The following is an 18,603-nucleotide window of genomic DNA, read 5'->3' on the forward strand; positions in this document are numbered from 1 at the left end:
TATTTTATGCATAACTTTCTGCAATGCATTTGATGAGAGAGGTATAATCTAATCAATTTTATACATTCACTTAATCTAATGAACTGTACAGATTAATTTAATGATTTTAAATATACATTATACTTCGATAATCGTGGAACATATAGGTGTGACCTCTTGGAAGATGCTAATTATGAAAATTTGAAGATACTTAATATATTTATGAAGAAAAGTGTGTCGTCAGTTAACTATGTTTCCTTTTATTCTAAATAGTAGTAAAAGAAAAAAGAGGTTCTTCTGGCGTGTTAGTGTAATTAATGAATTTAAACAAAACTATGTGATTTTCTAGTATCTAATAAAATGTGGATGATATTACTTTCTCTGTGTGTTAGTGTTACGTTAGTGATGTCCCTGGTATTTTGCCTTTGTTGGAGGAAGAAACCCCCAAAGTAAGATTTTCAGATAACTGTGTTGCTTGATACTTAATGTGTGGTTCCTTAGAAATGAATGGCAAGGGCTTGATGGCATGGTTACTCAAAAAAATCCAGATGAAAATGTTAATCACCTTCCTTCTGCTGCATCATGTGTTGTTGATGGCCTAAATGCTAGTGGTGATTCATTAGATGCTAAAAGGTATATGTTATAATTAACACGATGTTTGAATTTAAAACCTGTTTAAATTTTTTTTAATAATACATTCTACATATTCAGTCCTAATAGATCCCCTAATAATAATACCTATTTAAAGTAGTCACTTAAACAGACCAAGATAAAGTGTCTAGAATGTTATATTTATACATGATACAGTTTTAATTTGATTATAATCAAATTATCACGATAATAATTTTCTTCAATGTATTTTAACCTCGTTCTTAACGTTTTTGCATTTATATGGTGAGAATACAACATAGAGTTCTGCATGTTACTGTTTGAATGCCTCTTTAATATAGTCAGTGGCATATACAGGGGGGACAAGGGGCCCACATTTTTTTTACAAAGGCTTTTTTTTAATTACCATTACCTAAGCCAATAACATAACATTAATAATAAACATTATTTTTCATTCTTTAAGTGTTTCCCTAATTACTTAATTATACACATCTAAAAATTAACGAAGAAATGATCTTTCTAAGCCTCAAGTCATGTGAAAATTTTCTTATTATAAATTCCTAGCGATTCTGACCAAGCTCAAGCGGTAAATTTTTTTGACATACCTATTTATTTTTAATTTAGCAAAATTTCTAAAAAGCAATTATGTTAATTATTTTTAATTCTCTCTCTGTTAACTAGGAATATAAAAATGAGAAATGCAGCAACCCTTGGCAGTCATGCATTACTGGCCAATTATTGTGTTATGTCTTCTCTTTCTCTCTCTGTCCTTTTTATCACATTAATGCCTTAGCTCTGTCTATTTTGTAGAACTGATATGTGTCACATCATTGTCGTTATTCGGTGAAGTGCATGTAAAGCGGTTTTTCCTGTGAATTGGAGAAGTATAGTGTGCTTCACTATAACGGAATGGGCTGAATTATTTAAACAAAACATCTGAGCCAAAAGCCGATAGTAGGCAGTATAAATCAAGGTATAAATATATACGAACTAATAATTAATTTAAGGTATTGTGAAAAAACTTAAAAGTATGTGATATACCTAATTGTAATACCTAAATGGCTAACATATTTGCAGAAGAGAGATTGTTTATTTTACAACTACAAACACACAACCATTTGTGCGACGAGTTCCTATCTTTTCCTATAACTCGATTTTAATGAAATACAGGCATGTATGCTAAAATACTTTCAAGAGCTACAAAAATATGAGGCAGTTTTCATAATTCAGACTGTATTATAAAATATGGTGACCAAATTATATAAAATACAGTAACAGAACAAGGAGCCGAGCAATATAAAATACCAATCATATCTACAATACTCAAACTTATGATCAGTTTTGGCTGTATGAATCCGTCAGTTGTTTACAGAAACAGTATGTCTTATTTGTTTATTTTTGCAAATAAAGTAGGTATAACAAATTAATAAAAAAAAGGTCGTATGAATGAAGATACTTATATTCGGTACTTAGTCTTATTGAGATACATTTGCACTGTTTTTGAGATAAATGGCAATCATGAATATAAATAATTACTGTTAGTGTCATAACATCAAATTATATTTATAAATAATTTATAAAGTAACATTTTAGCTTTGTTTTGGTTTACAATTTAACGAGTTCTATAACAATCTTCTCATGCACACTTTGAAAATACTGTTTCGTTCTTTTCAGAACCACTTCTAATAAGATAAATCCTGTTTTTATTTTTATTTCTTTCAGAATCAGTTTGTAATAGTTCTTCAGCTGTTGAAATAATTCTTGCATGAGCGTATGAGAGGAGATACTAGTTCTGAGTTCAGAGTTCTCAATATTTGCACATGCGCTTTTATGATTTGTCCTGGCAAAAGGAGTAGTTTTAAAATTGGGGAGTTATAATTTCGCAATAATATCAATATGGATTTTGTTTTAAAGATAAGAAATTGAAAAAATTTATATAATTTTACATCCTTTCTAAGAAATATTTTAAGAATTTAGGAGCCTACTTTAAACAGTTTATTAAGCGATGTAGAAGTCCTTACAATCGATTTTAATATTGGAAATATTACTGTATCATAAAAAAAATTAAATATCAGCAGAAAACATTGGTGCGTTGACTGACTGGCATTTTCCATTTTGAAAAATTCTGAATTAGTTCAGAATACAGTTTAATGCACATACAGTTCTGCGTCGGTTAGGAATTAGTTTCATACAGTTCTCGATTTTGGAATCAAAACAAAGCTTTTATTATTCAAATAGGTTCTGCCTAGTCTCTTTTGCAACTTGAACTTGAAATAAACCATATCACCTCATTAATTTTAGAGTAACGATGATGGGAACTTTTTTAAATTACCTTACCTACTTTGTGACACCAACAAAATACGGCGATAAGTGTAACTTATGATAATCCCCATACAAATAAATACACTCTTAATAAGGTTTTCTCTACTACTACTTACTTACAATATTCACTATTTACTTATTAGAATTATTGTTTTTATCTTGGTTTTGTTTTTTTATTGTTTATTGAAATTTGAAAAAGTAGGCACAGACAAATGTTTATTGACTTATAATAATATAATATATGTATTTATAATTCAGATTATACCTCGGATTATACAATACATTTTGGGGGAAAAATTGGTCGGGATATCTAATAATAGATAACCAAAATTCAAATTATCTAGACACTACTGTATTTAGATTATTCTTACAAAGATTTAAGCTCCTGGAGAATAAAAATGCAACACAGTATTATTAAAAATTTGTGGTTTATGTTGAACGGGATGTCCCGGGAATAGCTTGAAGAAATTAAATTGTGGAACTCTTGTTTAATTCGAGGAAAACTTTCCTGTGAATTTATGTTCTAAATGCCCTAGCTTTTAAGATACAGGGTGTTAAAAGTATCTAAAAATTTCACTATATTTTTTGTACAAAATAAAAGAAAAATATATTGAAGAATATTATATCCCAGTACAAAATACTGTCTTAAAAATTAAGAATCTTCAAGGAAATGTTTTTTGTTTATTTTTTTTTACTATAACCTCCTAACATTTTAAGATATTTTAATGAAATTTGGCATAGGGGTTTTTGGAATATGAATATGAATATAATTTTTTTTAATTAAAACAAAAAGGTCGCTAAAAATACTTTAACCGGAGCAGTTTTGTTTTTTTCCAAAAAATGTGTTTTTTGAAATATTGAATTTATTGTAAAAAAGTATACTTGTTGCATATTGTTAAAATAAATAGTTCCTGGGGTAAATGGATTTTAATATTTTACTGCAGCATTTGGAAGAATTCTAGTCTAGTAGGGCTTCATGATTTTGCTAAATTAAATAATTTTTACGATTTACACCAACGTATCTCCATTAAAAAATGTTAGATATATCTCTGTGAATATTGTTTTGTGGTACTTCATTCAGAAGGTTGCATCACACTAGACAAAGTTTCTTGTAGTTGTAAATATTTATGTAAATTATAAAAAATGTTTAATTTAGGTGCCAATTTAAGAAAAGTTCAATGGACTAGAATACCCCCAAATTTATTGAATTAATGTATTTTAGCAATGTGCAACAAGTACCTATGTCTTTTTAAAATAAAGTGACTATCAAAAAGTATTTGCAATTTTTGGAAACCTTTGCCAATAAGAAAAACAAAAGGCTGTTTAAGGTGTTCTTAGGAATCTTTATGGTTTAGGTAAAAAATAAGCCCATATTTTTAGAATTTAAGTCCTATGTCAATATTCATTGAAATATTTCAAAAAGTGACTGAGTTGTCGTAAACAATTAACAAACATTTCTTTGATGGCCCGTAACTTTTTAAGGTAGCATTTTGGTACTTACTGAGACATATTTGGTTAGTTGCTTTGTTTTGGTCTGAGGAAGCTTTGCTAAAAAAATTTGACACGCATATGTTTCTGAAAATGTGCTACATTGTTCTGCAAGTGTTTGTTGACTTTTCCAAAGAGACTAACTTGCTGTTAATTACAGAAAAATAATATTTTATTTTGTTACTACGAGTCTTGTTCTTCTTTAATATTTGATGAACTTTTGTCTGGCTCTTCAAAGATAATTCTATACCTACCTACTTAGTTCATATTTTTTTTTGTAATTGCTGCTGTTATTATGTCTGATGTTTTATTTACTTATCAGTATAGTACCTACTTACAGCGAAGTTTAAAATACAACTAAAATATCTAATATTATCTGTAAAAACCATTTTGTTATCACAGAGTATTGTCTAAATGTTAATTTAAAAAATTGAATTAGAAGGTAAGCCATTTTATGAGTCAGATTTATGTAAGTACTTCAAACTTGATGGATATTGACAGTTTAATCTTTTAATTGTTTTGTATCACACATTTAGTCTAAATTGAAATTAATCAAGGAGCTAAAAGAAATGTTGGAAAAAATAAAAAAATGTGGTTATCATATTTAAAGATTTAAAGAACAATGAAATCAATTTTCAAAGTTGTTTTCGTTTGTGGAATCAAAGTTCAACTGATTACCTAAAATTATGTTTAAGATCGTGTTTATTGCTTCTGTTTTGATTTATTGGCTTTTTTATGTTTTTATGCTGCTTGTTTTTACTGCAATAATGGGTGAAATTTGATTTAAAATGTTCAATTTATTCTTTTCTAATAAAATTAGTACCAAATTAATTAATATTAAATAATGTCAGAAAAGCCAAAGAATAAGGGAATATATTACTTGTAGAATTTTCCAAAAATTTCCTGGTTTTTATAAAAATAGATATTTTACCTATTTAATAGTAACATACTCATTATTTCTTATTCTTAATTTTGCTGAATAATTAAATCTTTTCAAATTTCCTATTGTTAATATCGAGGTTAATATGAATATGTAAAAAACGTAGGTACTATCTATATTTACATATATTTTTTATGGTGTTTTGTGTAATGATTTATCGAGGGGGAAACCGCTGACTAAAATTTGTACACTAAAATACTCATTTTGGTAAATAATGCTCACTATTACTCAAATATTACTCACTATTGCTAGGATATTACTCATATTACTTGAATATTACTCATATTACTCAACTATTACTCATATTACCCAAATATTACTCATATTAGACAAGTATTACTCACATTACTCAAGCATGACTCAGTTTACGCAAATATTATTGGTATTTCTCAAGTATTAATTGTCGCTTACTATGTTAGTGGGGTACAATCGCACCATTCAATAAAGGAGAAAGGCTTGAAAAAAGGTAATGGTAAATAAACAGCGAATACAAACTGTAGCACAAATTTTTGTTTATTTGTATACAATTCAATATGGTTTACAAAAAAACAAAATAACAAATATTGCATCTTAGGACTAAACAACAACATGAACTAAATTAAAATGCAGCTAGGAGTAAAAAAACTAAACTTGGAAATAAATGTAGGTATCTATAATAAATTTAATCTTCTTTTTGGAATATTCAAACTGTCAATTCTGTTTAATTCGAAAGGGCCACTTCCACTAAGTTCAACTGGACCATATGTTTCCATTCGTTTTTATCACTTTTATTTTTCGCCCACGTTTTTAAAATTCTTAATATGAAGGCATTCTCACTCAAATTTGGTGTTCTTGAATCCACCGAAGACGACTCTGACCGAAACTCTGACCGAGACTCTGACATTGTTTCAACTCGACCTTTGCTCAAAAATTCCGATTCTCGGCTCAAGAACTGATCTCACAGCTCACAGACTGGTGTGCTTTTTTGAAATAGTTTGACCATAACCGCTTACCATTTTAAAGAGTTTCGGATGATTGGTATAGGGTCCATAGTATTTAGGGTAGTCTTCGAAGTAGTCTTCTTTTTCGATAATATCTGGTAAATCATTTCTAGCAGAGCTTTCAATTTCGTTGAAGGAGTTGTCGTCAATTTTTGAAATTACAGATCCTTGATCATAACCATTTATAACCAGTAGATGTTTTACCATTTCAGGAATCTTCAAATTTAAAGCTGTTTCAACGTTAGAAAAAAGTCCAGTCTCGGTATCAGCCATCTAAAAAAATATCTACCTAAGTATATGTAGAAAGTAATTGTTAAAGTTAATGTTAAAACACATAAAATAGTGCTTAACTCACTAGTTTTTTAAGTTTTTTAAATAATTAAATCAAATATTTAACAACATAAATATTGAAACTACCTGTAGTTAAATAACTAGAAGGTGAAACATCAGTTAATTTTACTGTAAAAAAAAGTCCAAATGTTCTACATAATCTTAAATAATTTGAAAATGATACGTTATAGACAAAAATAACAAGAACAGTATTCTTTTCTTATTGAAATATATAATTCAAAAATATTATTTGATTTGCAAAATATTCAGTGGCTTAGATTTTCAATTAAAATTTATGTGCCAGTACTTCCGTATCTCCGCCACTGGTTTATGTGACTTGTCATAGTGGCCTCCGAATTATAGAAGATACGTACCAAATTCAAAAAATTTTTAAACAGTGATTTAGAATTAAATGAAATGACATATAGTCCGGTCAAATTAGACCAAAAAATAAGAGTGAAGGTACATAAATTTACAACAAGCTGAAAGTGAGTAAAGTTGTTCAAAACATAATTAAAAATAATATATTAAAATTCTTCATCGTTCCGGTACTTGGAAAAAAATTTATTCGAGGTCAAAGGTCAAAAAAAACGAGCTTTTTGCGATTTTCAGCTAAACGGTAAGTTTTATCATAAAAAGACAAAAATTATAGATCATAAAATTATCTATAAAAAATGTATCAATACTTTTTTCCTAAGAGCCACCGTTTCTGAGATATAACGATTCAAAAAGTTGTAAAAGTTGTAATCGTCATAATATGCATAAATACGCCACTGTAACTGTAAAAAGGGATGCAGTGCTAAATGTGGTTGCAAAAAAGTTGGACTGTTGTGTTCTCTGGCATGTACAAATTGTCAAGGCCGGTTGTGTTCTAATGTTGAATCACCAATAGTAGAGGATTCGTTTGATACCAACGAAGAGACATGCGATACATCACTATTGACGCAATTTACTTACACCCAGAAAGAAGAAGAAGAAGAAGATCAAGAAGAAGTATTTGAATGTTATGAATCAGACGAATAAATTCCTCTACTTTTTTTTTTTAATTTCCATCGCTTTTATCATTTCCAACCCTTGCTAATATCTGTTATTATGCAATAGTTTCAAACTAAACAGAATCACAACAGACCTGTGGAATAGGTCTACTGGGGTAGTACACTACCTCATAGGTGGCGTGGAAACGTGTGCATATTATGATTACAACTTTTACAACTTTTTGAATCGTTATATCTCAGAAACGCTGGCCCTTAGGAAAAAAAGTATTGATACATTTTTTATAGATAATTTTATAAACAATTTTTGATAAAACTTACCGTTTAGCTGAAAATCGCGAAAAACCCATTTTTCTGATCTTTGACCTCGAGTAAATTTTTTTCCAAGTACAGGAACTATGAGGAATTTTAATATGTTATTTTTAATTATGTTTTAACTTTAACTCATTTTCAACTTGTTGTAAATTTATGTATCTTTGAATGTCTAGATTGACCGGACTAATAATTATTTTCTTAAAATTCCAATAGGTACTCTGTATCTCAGAAACGAGGCATTTTCGGATACATGTTCATAGGAACTTTTTTTTCTTATTTTGGTCAGCACTATATATTGTCAATATGTTGTTTTTACCATATTTTTCAACACCTTGTATAACTAACAGATTTTAAAATTTCTAGTTTTAAATTATATCAATATATTCCTATTTTAGCATACCAATATATCATCCATCTTAATTACAACTTACCTTAGTTGTAAATCACAAACACTAATCACAAGAACAATAATTATACATAAATCAGTGCAACACTTGTACCTCCATGTCACGGTAAAGTTACATATCGCTAAAGGTCGAGGCTATAACTAGATGGCATGCGCGCGCTGCTGTTATGTTGCGTATATGAGTCACGTAATACTCAACTATTATTCCGAATTACTCAACTATTACTCCGAATTACTCGAGTATTACTCAGAATTACTCAATTATTACTCAGTATCAACCATTACTCATTAGTACTCTGTATTACTCGGTATTACTCAATATTACTCAAGCTTGTACACCAAATTACTCCTGCGGTTTCCCTCTTGTGATTTATGGTGCCATTTCACCCCTCCACCAAAATTTAAAATTCATGGTTTATTACACATTTATTACAAATTTAAAGTACCAAATGGTTTATTTTGAAGCTACACTAGTCATATGTATTTTTTTATCTACTTAAGATAGAGAACTCATTTTTGGATGAGAATTTATTACAAATAAATTACATACAACTAATCCTTTATAAAAGAAATCAACAATCGAATCTTAGGGGGTGAAAACCACCCCAAGCTTTTGTTTTAATATCATATACAAGACGTCAAAATTTGCCTGAAGTTATTAAAATTACATCATGTTTATTTTTATGTTTGCTACAAAAATAATTCAATTCAAATCATTTTGCTTGTTAACTGAACATGAATTTACTAATGTAATAAATGATGTAATAAATAATGTGGGAAAATGACCACACAACTATACTTTAAGTGAATGTGACTATCTAAAATATTATTTGCTATAGGGCAAACCTAGGTTAGTATTTATAGATCAAATGGGGTATCTTCAACACTGTCAAAATGCTGGGCTACGCTAATAAAATATTGTAGATCTGGACCTATTCAATTAAATTAATTTGAGTTTATTAATTCCAGTAGGTACATGAAGATACAAAATTACAGTTAAAAAAAGTACAGTTTTATGAAAAAATACAAAGTTATAAAAAGAAACACAGATTGTATCAATTGTAATATGCAATAGGTCATAACTAAACCTGACTTTTCTAATAAATTAAATAAGGTGTATTGATAGAAATTATGTTAATTTATTTTTGGGTAACAATACTGCTATTCTTCAAGCACGTTTGACATTCTAAAGTACTATATGTGTTGTAGGCTAATTGCAATTTCAGTCTTTTTATAAAATGCCTAAGCATTTTATAAATGACTAGGCAAATTGTAAAATGATATTTAAATACAATTTTTTTACAATTTGACTCAAAACTTTAAGCGTTTTACAAAACACCGAATAGCTACAAGATTTATTGTAAAATGAACACAAAAGCCTATATTTTTACATTGCCCCTAGAATAAACTGAACATATTCGGGTATATTATAATGAAACTACTTTTGAGTTAGGCAAATTTTAAGGCACACGCTAGGTTAGTTTTTTTCTTCATGTTATGTGTTTGTACCGTGGTATGACTTTAGCAGTATTGTTTTGCTATTTTCACTTCAAAAACTAGGGTTCCAATATGTTAGAGAAGATCCAGAATGGAGCTTGTTCAAATAAGTAACAATACATAAACTTTGCAGATTAAAAAAATCAAATGTAAGAATTAGCATTTATTTTTTTTATGTCACATTATATAGAATAAAAAAATACTATTTATTTGTACGCAATATTTCATGAAATGACAAATTGATTTTCAGAAATTTACAAAACGACTGGAGAAAGTCAGTCATATTTTAAAGAAAATGAAAACTAGAAAGGCAGGCATTGATATTTCATGAAATGACGAATTGATTTTCAGAAGTTTACAAAACGACTGGAGAAAGTCAGTCATATTTTAAAGAAAATGAAAATTAGGATGCGTTTACAATAACACTTATAGCTATTCGACGTTTTTTAAAATACCTAACATTTTCAGTCAAATCATAAACAAATCGTATTTACACATCATATTACAATTTACCCAGTCACTTATAAGACGCCTAGGCATTTTATAAAAAGACTGAATTTGCAATTAGCCTGCGACATATACAATAGAGCAAACTTTGGATTGTCTTTACTATTTATAGGTTAAAGGGTATTTTCGACGTTGTATGATCACCCTGTAGAAGTTTCGGGATAGTGGGCTGAGGTAGCAAAATATAAATCTAGAGAGGACATGGATATTCTCGTAGCTTCATGAAAGATATAATTCATAATATAGAATGGGGCACATCTGCGCTTGAATTTACTAATTAATAATTTGAAATAAATTGTGTTGATTCATTCTTCAGTGAGGCTGGTGTATTTTTTTTTAATTAACTGATTGTCATGACATATTATTTGTGTTTCTATCGCTTTGTGTCATGTGTCATCTGTTTAATACTTTTCCACACTTTGCTTGGTGTATGATAAAAAAAAATCTTTTTATAAAGTTGATAAGTCAAAATTAAATATATACTAGTTTACACAGGGTGTAATCCAACTGTGTGAAAAATATTTTAGATGATAAATTGGGCTATTTAAAAAAATACGAAACAGAGCCATTTTCAGGAACTGCGTCAAGATTGTAGAAAAACGCTCAGACCCGTCGATTTTAGATTAAAGGGGGACATTATTTGCTGGTATTTTTGACTCTGCCACTTTCACCCCCTAAGTAAGCATCACCCCAAAATATTTAAATGGCATTGGGGGTTGAGTAATATTTCTTTTGAAAGCTCTTAAATTCTCTTTACAACAGACTTTAAATTTTATAATTCTGCCCAATACTTATTAAGAATTTTGATTTTAAAGTTGAAATTTATGTACAAACAATTAGTAACAGTAAAAATGTCAGTCATTCGAGTTAAATTTAGTATTTCTTGCGTTACATTGGTTTTTGGCAATTTGTTATCACTTTCGTAAAAAAAAAAAACAAAAAAAACAGAAATGAATGCTATACACACACAATGAACATAAAATTAGTGGATTCCAAATTATTTACTCGTATTATTTGGAAGCGTTGGTTGGTAGTTTATTTAATTGTGTTTTTGAAAATTAAACACTATGGTTTATTCCATTGCGGAAAGGGTAGATATCATTTCGCTTTACTTTATGAACAATAAATGTGCAAATAGAACAGCTCAGCTATTTAATGAACAACATCAAGATCGACATGTCAGGAGGAAGTATGTTCTAGAGTTAGTAAAAAAATTTCAAGAGACAGGGAACGTAGCCAATAAAAAATGAGAAATTGAAAAACCTATAGTTAATGAAGCTAGTGAAGTTGCAGTTTTGAGGCAAGTTCATCTTGATCCTACATTAAGTATGAGGCAGCTGGCATCTGTGTCTGGGATCAATCGAACTAGCATACAAACCATTTTGAAGAAGAATAAATTCCATCCATACAAAATACATTTAGTCCAGGAACTTCATGAGGATGATTATGACCGCCGTTTGCAATTTTGCGAAATAATGAGTATGTATGGGCTGGAATTTTCGGTGACCGGCTGGTGGGTCCTTTTTTTCTACCTGGTAATTTGACTGACCAAATGTATTTGCAATTACTGGAAGACACTATTGACCCTGCCTTGACTGGTATTATTGAAAATGTTCCAGAGTATGATGAAGATCATTTGATTTTTCAACAGGACGGTGCTGCTCCGCATTATGTGTTAATTGTCCGTTAGTATTTGGACCAACGTTTTCTACGGAATTGGATTGGGAGAAGAGGCAGCATTGAGTGGCCTCCACGATGACCCGATTTATTGCCCCTTGATTTCTTTTTGTGTGGGTACCTAAAAAGTAAAATCTATAAAACACAGCCCCAGCGTCGCTGGAAGATTTGCGTCAAAGAATCGTCGACGAATGCCGTCGAATCACTCCGGAAATGCTTCGGAATGTGCGCGAACGTTTTGAACAAAATCTTTATTCTTCTATGAAAGCGGGCTGTCATCAGTTTGAACATTTTATCAACTAAGTAGTAAGTAAGCAACTAAACATAATTTAAATTTTAAAATGTATATTTTTTTCAAAGTATTGAGCTGAATTATAAGTCTGTTGTAAAGAGAATTGTAACAGCTTTCAAAAGAAATATTACTCAACCCCCAATGCCATTAAAATATTTTGGGGTGATGCTTACCCTTGCTTGGGAGTGAAAGTGGCGGAGTCAAAAATACCAACAAAGAATGTCCCCTTTTAATCTAAAATCGACGGGTCTGAGCGTTTTTCTACAATCTTAACACAGTTCCTGAAAATGGCTCTGTTTCGTTTTCATTTGGCCACCCTGTATATATGTGTATGTGAACCAAAACTATGTAATTTTCAAAATATAGAGTGACTAACACATCACAAAAAATATCAAAATCACGCAACTATCCTGAACGATATTTTTCAGTTTATAAAATTTGTTCTCGGAGGCAAACTGCTAGGCCATTATTTCCTACAAGATCCTGGCATTGCTGAGAAATATATATTTATATAATGGTTCCTAAATATTGCAAGGAAGGGAATTACTACAGCTTTACGATCATTACTAAGACATTAGCCGGCAGGCATTAATTGTAAATTAATATAGGTATTGTATGTAAGGGAAGAAATTTATGGATATCAAATGCAAAAATGCAAATTAAAGTTCACAGTTTGGACTCGGAGTTTGCCCCTTGATCTATGCTAATGATTTAAAAGGCAAAATTTCAGTGAGTTTGTGGCAACGTGTATTTAAATAAAAATTATTGCAAAGTAGTTTTGAATATAGCTGTTATTGTGCATGTGGTCAGTAATATCTCAATTATTATGGAAATCAAAACTGTTTTAACTGTTTAATTTAATATTTGTAGAAATGCAGTCACTAATACTAGAAGAAGTTTACCTGATATCCCATCCGAACAAGGGGCTACTGTAAATTGGGAACCTGCTGGAGATAATTCTTCTGAACATTACGCTACAGTGGGACAATACCAGAATGCAGGTATATTTTTCATAAAATATTACCATTTTTCAAATTTACATTTCAAAATACATCGATTAAATGAATAAATCTTCGTCATGAAAATTGTGAAATATTAGAAAAGAGAAATAATATTGATGTATAATTGATCTTTATAGCAAAAAGACATACCTTAACGAACGGCATTGAGTCCCGACCCAGCATATCCCAGCACAGTTCAATAAGTCAAGCCGATGATACCTTTTCACCATATGAGAAGGTTAAATATGATAAAATAAAATCAAAGGAACACCCTTACGCACAGCTTCAACCCTCGACAGTAAGACCGACTGTGCATGAAGAAAATCAGTCGACCTCAGAAGAACGGGTTAATTTGTTGAGGTAATACCCATTAATAATTGTAATATACAGGGTGTAACATGCTCGGGCAAACTATAATGGTGGGTTCTACATCACAACTCGGATGAATTCGACTTCACAAATTAATAAAAAAAGAATTTCTACAATTATATGTCCAACCAAATTGATTTTTGGGGTACAGGGTGCTCAGAATTAATAAAAATATAAAATATTACAAGTTGCATAAGACAATTGAGGAAAACTGCATACATTTTAGTTTATTGATGGATAACTTAAATTATCATTATCTAAATAATAATATGACACTTTTAGCAATAATTACATATACACGCTATGACATTTTGCCATTTATATTGAAAACAGGGCACCCTAGCGACATGCGGCGCGAACATATTTTTTGAAGTATTTGGTATTATAATAGTGAGTCCAGTTTGAAATATGTTGGAATTAAAAAAATTGTTTCATATAGAGGTGTGAGTAGTCAAATACTAAAGCCACTTACCAAATTTGCTAACCATAAACGAAGCATTTCTAGACATATGTTTATAGAAACCTCCTTTGTTAATTTGTGACTTAGAATATTTTATTTAAGTTTGAAAAAGAACTTTAGATACAGAGTGTATAAGCAATATAAGCAATAACAACAAAATTTTATAAGTGACCTTTTTACTAAAAGTAATAAAACAAGTTTGTATGAACCTAGTTCGTTTATCCTGATTCGTTTTATACATTATTTCACATTCAGTACATTTATCACTTGGGGACGGAGAGAATTTATGCTTCGAAATAATCTACAGAGTGACTTTTTTAGGAGCCGTCACATTTCTAGCTCTCAAATTTTTGTGTTGCGGTGACATTGATTATTCTCTGGAGAACAAGACAGATTCTCTATTTTATCCTCTATTTCTTTTTATATTATTTAAGATAAGTTTTTTTTATTTTTGGTCAGAAAATCTCCTGTACAATTTTCTTGGTGGAATATTAGCTGATTTACTTCTAGTTTTTTATATTTACTATATTAAAATTTATGTTTATTATATAAAATACTCTGCGAAACTTTAATGGTGTACTCTACGACACAAATCAATAAACCTCTGTCGGAAACTATATTTTTTGAGATTCAGGGTGTTGCAATAAAAAGAAATTGCGTTTAAATATTTTAATGTGTTTGACATAAATTTATAAAAGTAAAGCTAATAATTGAACTAATTAATCGTAGCCAACAATTTGCTGAATTGGTATATACAAATTTGTCAAACAACAGTGCTAAAATATTTCTGCCACTGGTCTGCAGCTTTACCATCCCAGCAAATTTTTGTCCATAATTATTCAAGTCATTAGTCCAAGTTTTACAAATCTAGGTCAAACATTGTAAGTGATATTTCAGTAAATATTCTTTTTTTTTTTTCAAATTTTAACACTGTGTCTTGAACATGAAATGTTTTCGGACATGTTTATAATAACTCTATAGAATCCACCATTAAAGTTTGGCAAATTATATCATTAACACTCTGTATTATTAATAAACTATTATAATCAGCTTAATGTTAAAATCCCCTATTTATATTTGACACAAATTAAAATTTAATATCTACGTTTTCTAACTATTCTTATTATTTTATTCTTTTGACAATATTCATTGTATTTATTTCTTTTCTTATCAGTAAATTATGATTTTCTCTTCTATGTATTTTTACTTACTGTAATTATTATTTTTTTATATTCTAGATATTTTTTACTCTATATTATGGCTTTTACTTATAAACTATTAAAATCTTAAAACCACTACATATTTCTATTAAACTCTTGTAATTGGATTTTGCTCCTGCTGGACTTTATACTGTAAAGAGAAAGGGCGATAGTTTGGGTACTCGCTNGCTGAATTGGTATATACAAATTTGTCAAACAACAGTGCTAAAATATTTCTGCCACTGGTCTGCAGCTTTACCATCCCAGCAAATTTTTGTCCATAATTATTCAAGTCATTAGTCCAAGTTTTACAAATCTAGGTCAAACATTGTAAGTGATATTTCAGTAAATATTCTTTTTTTTTTTTCAAATTTTAACACTGTGTCTTGAACATGAAATGTTTTCGGACATGTTTATAATAACTCTATAGAATCCACCATTAAAGTTTGGCAAATTATATCATTAACACTCTGTATTATTAATAAACTATTATAATCAGCTTAATGTTAAAATCCCCTATTTATATTTGACACAAATTAAAATTTAATATCTACGTTTTCTAACTATTCTTATTATTTTATTCTTTTGACAATATTCATTGTATTTATTTCTTTTCTTATCAGTAAATTATGATTTTCTCTTCTATGTATTTTTACTTACTGTAATTATTATTTTTTTATATTCTAGATATTTTTTACTCTATATTATGGCTTTTACTTATAAACTATTAAAATCTTAAAACCACTACATATTTCTATTAAACTCTTGTAATTGGATTTTGCTCCTGCTGGACTTTATACTGTAAAGAGAAAGGGCGATAGTTTGGGTACTCGCTCTCTTTCTCTCTCTTAATTTTATTTGAATATCACCAGGGAGTTGTGTTAGCCAATCACGCGTATGCACTAGAGAGAAAAATAGTGTCCAAACTAACTCTTTCTCTCTCCGTCACTCGTCTACACTGTCGCCGTAAGTGTGCTTCATCTATGTTGTATATGTTCTAAGGTTACTGTGTATTGGATTATAGAAAATGTTTGGATTTTTTTAATATCTGCTCGATTTTGAGTCAGTACAGACATGTCTGTAAAAAAATTACAAACATAATCAATTTTTAGGGTGGAAGGAGCAGGTACATCTAGTGAACCTTCTGCACCGCCTAGATCTCGGAGGTCGTCCTCGCATAGTGCTGGTGGGCTTGATATCCCTGCTGCATCGGCTGTAGCAGGTGTTTTAGCAGCTAGTCCGGAATTGCCTTATATGACCCCTCCGGTCACCCAGGCAAATTTTAGTGGAGATTCACAAGACTCTTCAAGTAAGTGTAAAATTTATTATGTGTTGTTTTCGAAGGTAGAGTGTTTGTTTGGAAAAATTTACATTTGTTTTGTTGTTTAAATCGTTTTAATTTGTATTTTGTTGGAATGTGTTTGATAGATAATATAATTTTTTTTTATATCCATCAAATATTGAGTACTCTCCGTTTTCAGAGGGTTATACCAGTATTAGTGTTAGAGAGCCTTTGGCAAATATAATTGCACAGACGAAACAAATGAATAAGAATAAGAGAGAACTGGATCCTCATTATTCTACAGTTTCGGATGACTCGGGTAAGTTTCTGCTGGCTTTTATTAGATTGGAAATTAAAGAATTTTCATTACTATTACTAATTTCTTGTTTAACACGTTGACTGAGGCAGACACAATGTACTTTGTTCGTAACTGCGATACATGCCCCTGGGGATATGTAATAAAACTTTTTTTGTATGTGGTTTATACACCCTGGGGTATGTAAGTTTTTTTACATTTGATCTTCCATAAAATAAAAAAATATCACAATTATTGCTATAAACAGGTATGAATCTAGATCTGTACACATTGAGAAATGAACAAATAGACAAAAGATATATATTCAAAACAAAAACTTTTTGTTTGCGGGAACTTTAAATTTTAAAAATTTAATAATTAATAACGCTCTTTCGAGTAATATTTCTTTGACGAATCATTAAGAAGCTCAATGTCATTGGTTGCTAGCTTAACCTAACATATGTTAATCATAGAAGTAGCCAGTTCAGAATTATCTTGTGTTTGCTACTACACTAGGAAAACTGTTTGACATATCTTCTGATGACGATGGTACACAGCATCTATCTTTTACAGTATCTTGACTGCTGAACTAATTATCAACATCTTTGCTATAGACCTTTTTAGTAGTGACGTCACATACGCCAAATAATAGGCAACCCCATAGTGCACATTGTCATGTAAAATTTCCCAATATTTTCACTAGATCGATTTTCAATCTTATGTACTTTGGACATAAGTGCCAAAAAAATGACTTCTTTGTCATGACCTTAAATATTGCAATATTCTGGCAATATTAGAAATATTTAAGAAGTTTCAAACCCCATGTGACAAACTATTAGAATTATAGAATTTATATATTTAAATTTATAGAATATTGACTTTTATAGTAATTAATAAATTAAAATCGTATCAATGTTACTGAGCATGGGCATTAAAGATAATTTTATGTAAACGAAGTAGCCTCGCAACAGGATATCATTCAAGGAAAGTTTGGTTATGGTTAAGAGTACGTCTATAATAAACCACTTGAAGAAAAAAACACTTTATAAACACACTGAGACAGTACAACACCAAGAAAAACAATAACAATACTTAGTAGAACTAGAAAATGCCCATATTAAACAAAACAAGAGAAAATACTCTAATGATGACAGCGATAACATATCAACAGGAGCTCACCTGCGTATGAGGTTATTCTTTCCGAGCATGAGCATTAAGAATAACACAGCTAATGTTAAATTTTTTCTTTATTTAAATTTAGGAATATTCTTTTATATCGTTTTTTGTATTTTTTGTAAGTTTTAAGCACATTAGTGTATCTATTTTACAAAACACATGTTGGTTGTTCTTAAATACTTCCAAATCTTTGTAAAAATAAATTAATTTGAAGTTGTTCATTTTTATAGTAGGTATCTATGTAAATAGGACACAAGGGTCAGATTCGGTCTGTACAATTTCAACTATGACAATTTGTTGCTGGTTGTGACGTCACACTAAAAGAGTATTACTAACATTACTGTTTACTATAGGATTTATTTCTTCACAATTTTTATCCACCTATACATTATCTTATGTTCTGTTATTACCTTCTGTTTCATCCGTCTTTTTCCAGCAAGTCCTTAATATTTTCAGTTAGACATTGCAGTTTCTGTTCCAGTACACT

At 29.8% G+C, this 18,603-nt stretch overlaps 1 protein-coding gene across 3 annotated transcripts in view; it reads left to right on the plus strand.

Moving 5' to 3' along the window:
- Positions 1-33: 33 nt before the first annotated feature.
- Positions 34-18,603, plus strand: part of LOC108905665 (dentin sialophosphoprotein) — a 30,607-nt gene continuing 12,037 nt past the window's right edge. The window contains exons 1-6 of one of the 3 annotated variants that reach the window (XM_023456484.1): positions 34-428; positions 481-612; positions 13,205-13,335; positions 13,473-13,695; positions 16,476-16,672; positions 16,845-16,964. In XM_023456484.1, the coding sequence (XP_023312252.1) occupies positions 340-428; positions 481-612; positions 13,205-13,335; positions 13,473-13,695; positions 16,476-16,672; positions 16,845-16,964 (892 nt within the window). In that variant the 5' untranslated portion in view covers positions 34-339. The remainder of the gene's footprint in view (positions 429-480; positions 613-13,204; positions 13,336-13,472; positions 13,696-16,475; positions 16,673-16,844; positions 16,965-18,603) is intronic. The other 2 variants (XM_023456485.1, XM_023456488.1) reach the window with 2 other exon arrangements.

Source organism: Anoplophora glabripennis, unplaced genomic scaffold (genome assembly GCF_000390285.2).
Source record: "Anoplophora glabripennis isolate ALB-LARVAE unplaced genomic scaffold, Agla_2.0 scaffold156, whole genome shotgun sequence".
NCBI lineage: Eukaryota > Metazoa > Arthropoda > Insecta > Coleoptera > Cerambycidae > Anoplophora > Anoplophora glabripennis.